This window comes from Octopus bimaculoides, unplaced genomic scaffold, assembly GCF_001194135.2.
Source record: "Octopus bimaculoides isolate UCB-OBI-ISO-001 unplaced genomic scaffold, ASM119413v2 Scaffold_110922, whole genome shotgun sequence".
Classification (NCBI taxonomy): domain Eukaryota; kingdom Metazoa; phylum Mollusca; class Cephalopoda; order Octopoda; family Octopodidae; genus Octopus; species Octopus bimaculoides.
In genome coordinates, this window is record NW_026383563.1 from 5,412 (window position 1) to 7,121 (window position 1,710).

At 37.8% G+C, this 1,710-nt stretch overlaps 1 protein-coding gene across 1 annotated transcript; it reads left to right on the forward strand.

Annotated features, from left to right (window-relative positions):
- Positions 1–431: 431 nt before the first annotated feature.
- On the forward strand, positions 432–1,507 carry LOC128251475 (putative uncharacterized protein DDB_G0271982; the record flags this gene model as incomplete). The annotated part of the gene is made up of 2 exons (XM_052978305.1): positions 432–479; positions 1,292–1,507. Coding segments are annotated over exons 1-2 (264 nt in total), but the record flags the coding sequence as incomplete, so codon positions are not given.
- Between the last annotated feature and the right edge of the window lie 203 nt (positions 1,508–1,710).

The following is a 1,710-nucleotide window of genomic DNA, read 5'->3' on the forward strand; positions in this document are numbered from 1 at the left end:
TATATATATATATATATATATATATATATGTAATTGTGGGTGAGTGTGTTTCTGTGCGCATGCTTGTATAGATGTGTATTGGAGCATCGGTACGGTTTGACTGTAACCGTCGAGAAAATCCTTTCACCACCGCATCGACACCGCTCCACCCAGCGCTATCTCTGCAGCGGGTGATTACGAGCGCACATTCCATACTTCTGTTTTGATTGCATGTCATGTTGCGTGCATGAAAGCCCCAAATCTAGCAAGGCACCGTTTATACTATCCATATATATATATATTTGTACGTGTGTGTGTGTGTGTGTATACACACATGCACACACGTATATATACGCATATGTCAGAGAAAGAGGCCATGAAATAAAATGGAAAAAGAAAAAATGAAGGAAGGTGAGAAATAGAAAGAACGCGAAACAAAAGAAGGATAAGTGATGGAACGAGAAATGGAAGAAAATGAAGTGAGGAAAGAAAAGAAAAAAGGAAGGAGTAAATAAAGAAACCAACAGAAGAAAGAATGCAAAGAAGAAAGAAGGAAGGAAGGAAGAAGGAATTATTGAATGAAAGACGAAGAAAGAACAAAGAGAGAAAGAACAAAGAGAGAAAGAAACGATGAAAGAAAATAGAAAAAGAATGAATAAAGAGAGAAAGCTGCAATGAAGGAAAATAAGAAAGAAAGAGAAATGAAAGATTAAGTAAGTAAAGGGAAAATGGTAAATGAAAAAGGATGAGGAAGAAGAAATGAAAGATGAAAGGGAATGATATAGAACGAAGGAAAATAAACGAAAGACAGAAAATAATGAGAGTAAAGAAAAAAATAGGGAAAGAATGAATGAAGAATGAAAACGGAAAAGGGGGACGGTACAAATAAGGAAAGAGGAGAGAAGGAGAAATAGAGAGAGAGAGAGAGAGAGAGTAAACGAAAGAGGGGTAAAACAGGAGAAATCATGAAGAAGAAAAGATTGCAAGAGAAATGGAATTGAATGAAAAAGAATAACAGAGAGAGAGAGAAAAGACGAAGAAAGGCAGAGAGGGAGAGGGAGAGAAAAGAGGGGGAGAAAGAGGGAACTGGGGAGAGACAGAAAAGAAAGAGAGAGAGAGAGAGAGAGATAGAGATAGATAGATAGATAGAGAGAGATAAAGAAAGAGAAAAGTAAAGGTTTGAAATATCAATTAGGAAAAGAATGAGGAAGAGGAGAGAGAAAGAATGCAAAGGCGAGAGGAAGAGAGAAATGATAAAAGAGAAGGAGAGAAGGAGAGAGGGAGAGAGAGAGCGGGAGGGAGAGGAAAAGATAGAAGAGAGAGGAAGAGAGAGAAAGAAAGAGAGGGGGGAGAGGAAAAAGATAGAAGAGAGAGAGAGAGAGAGAGAGGGAACGAGCTAGAGAAAAGAGGAAGACAGAGAGGGAGAGAAAACGAGAGGGAGAGAAATAGTAAGAAAGATGAAAAGGGAAGGAATGAAGTAAGGAAAAGAGAGGAAGAAAGAAAAAGAGAGAGGGAAAGAGAAAGGGAGAGAGAGAGAGAAAAGGGGAGAGAGAGAGAGAAAAGGAGAAAGAGAGAGAGAGAGAGAGAGAAAAAGAGAAAGAGAGAGAGAGAGAAAGAGAGAGAGAGAAAGACGAATGAGCGAAAAATAAATAAAAACATGAAATGGTTAAAAAGTAAAGAAATAATTAAAAATGAATGTACATGAAAAAGAGAAAGAGAGAGAGAGAGAGA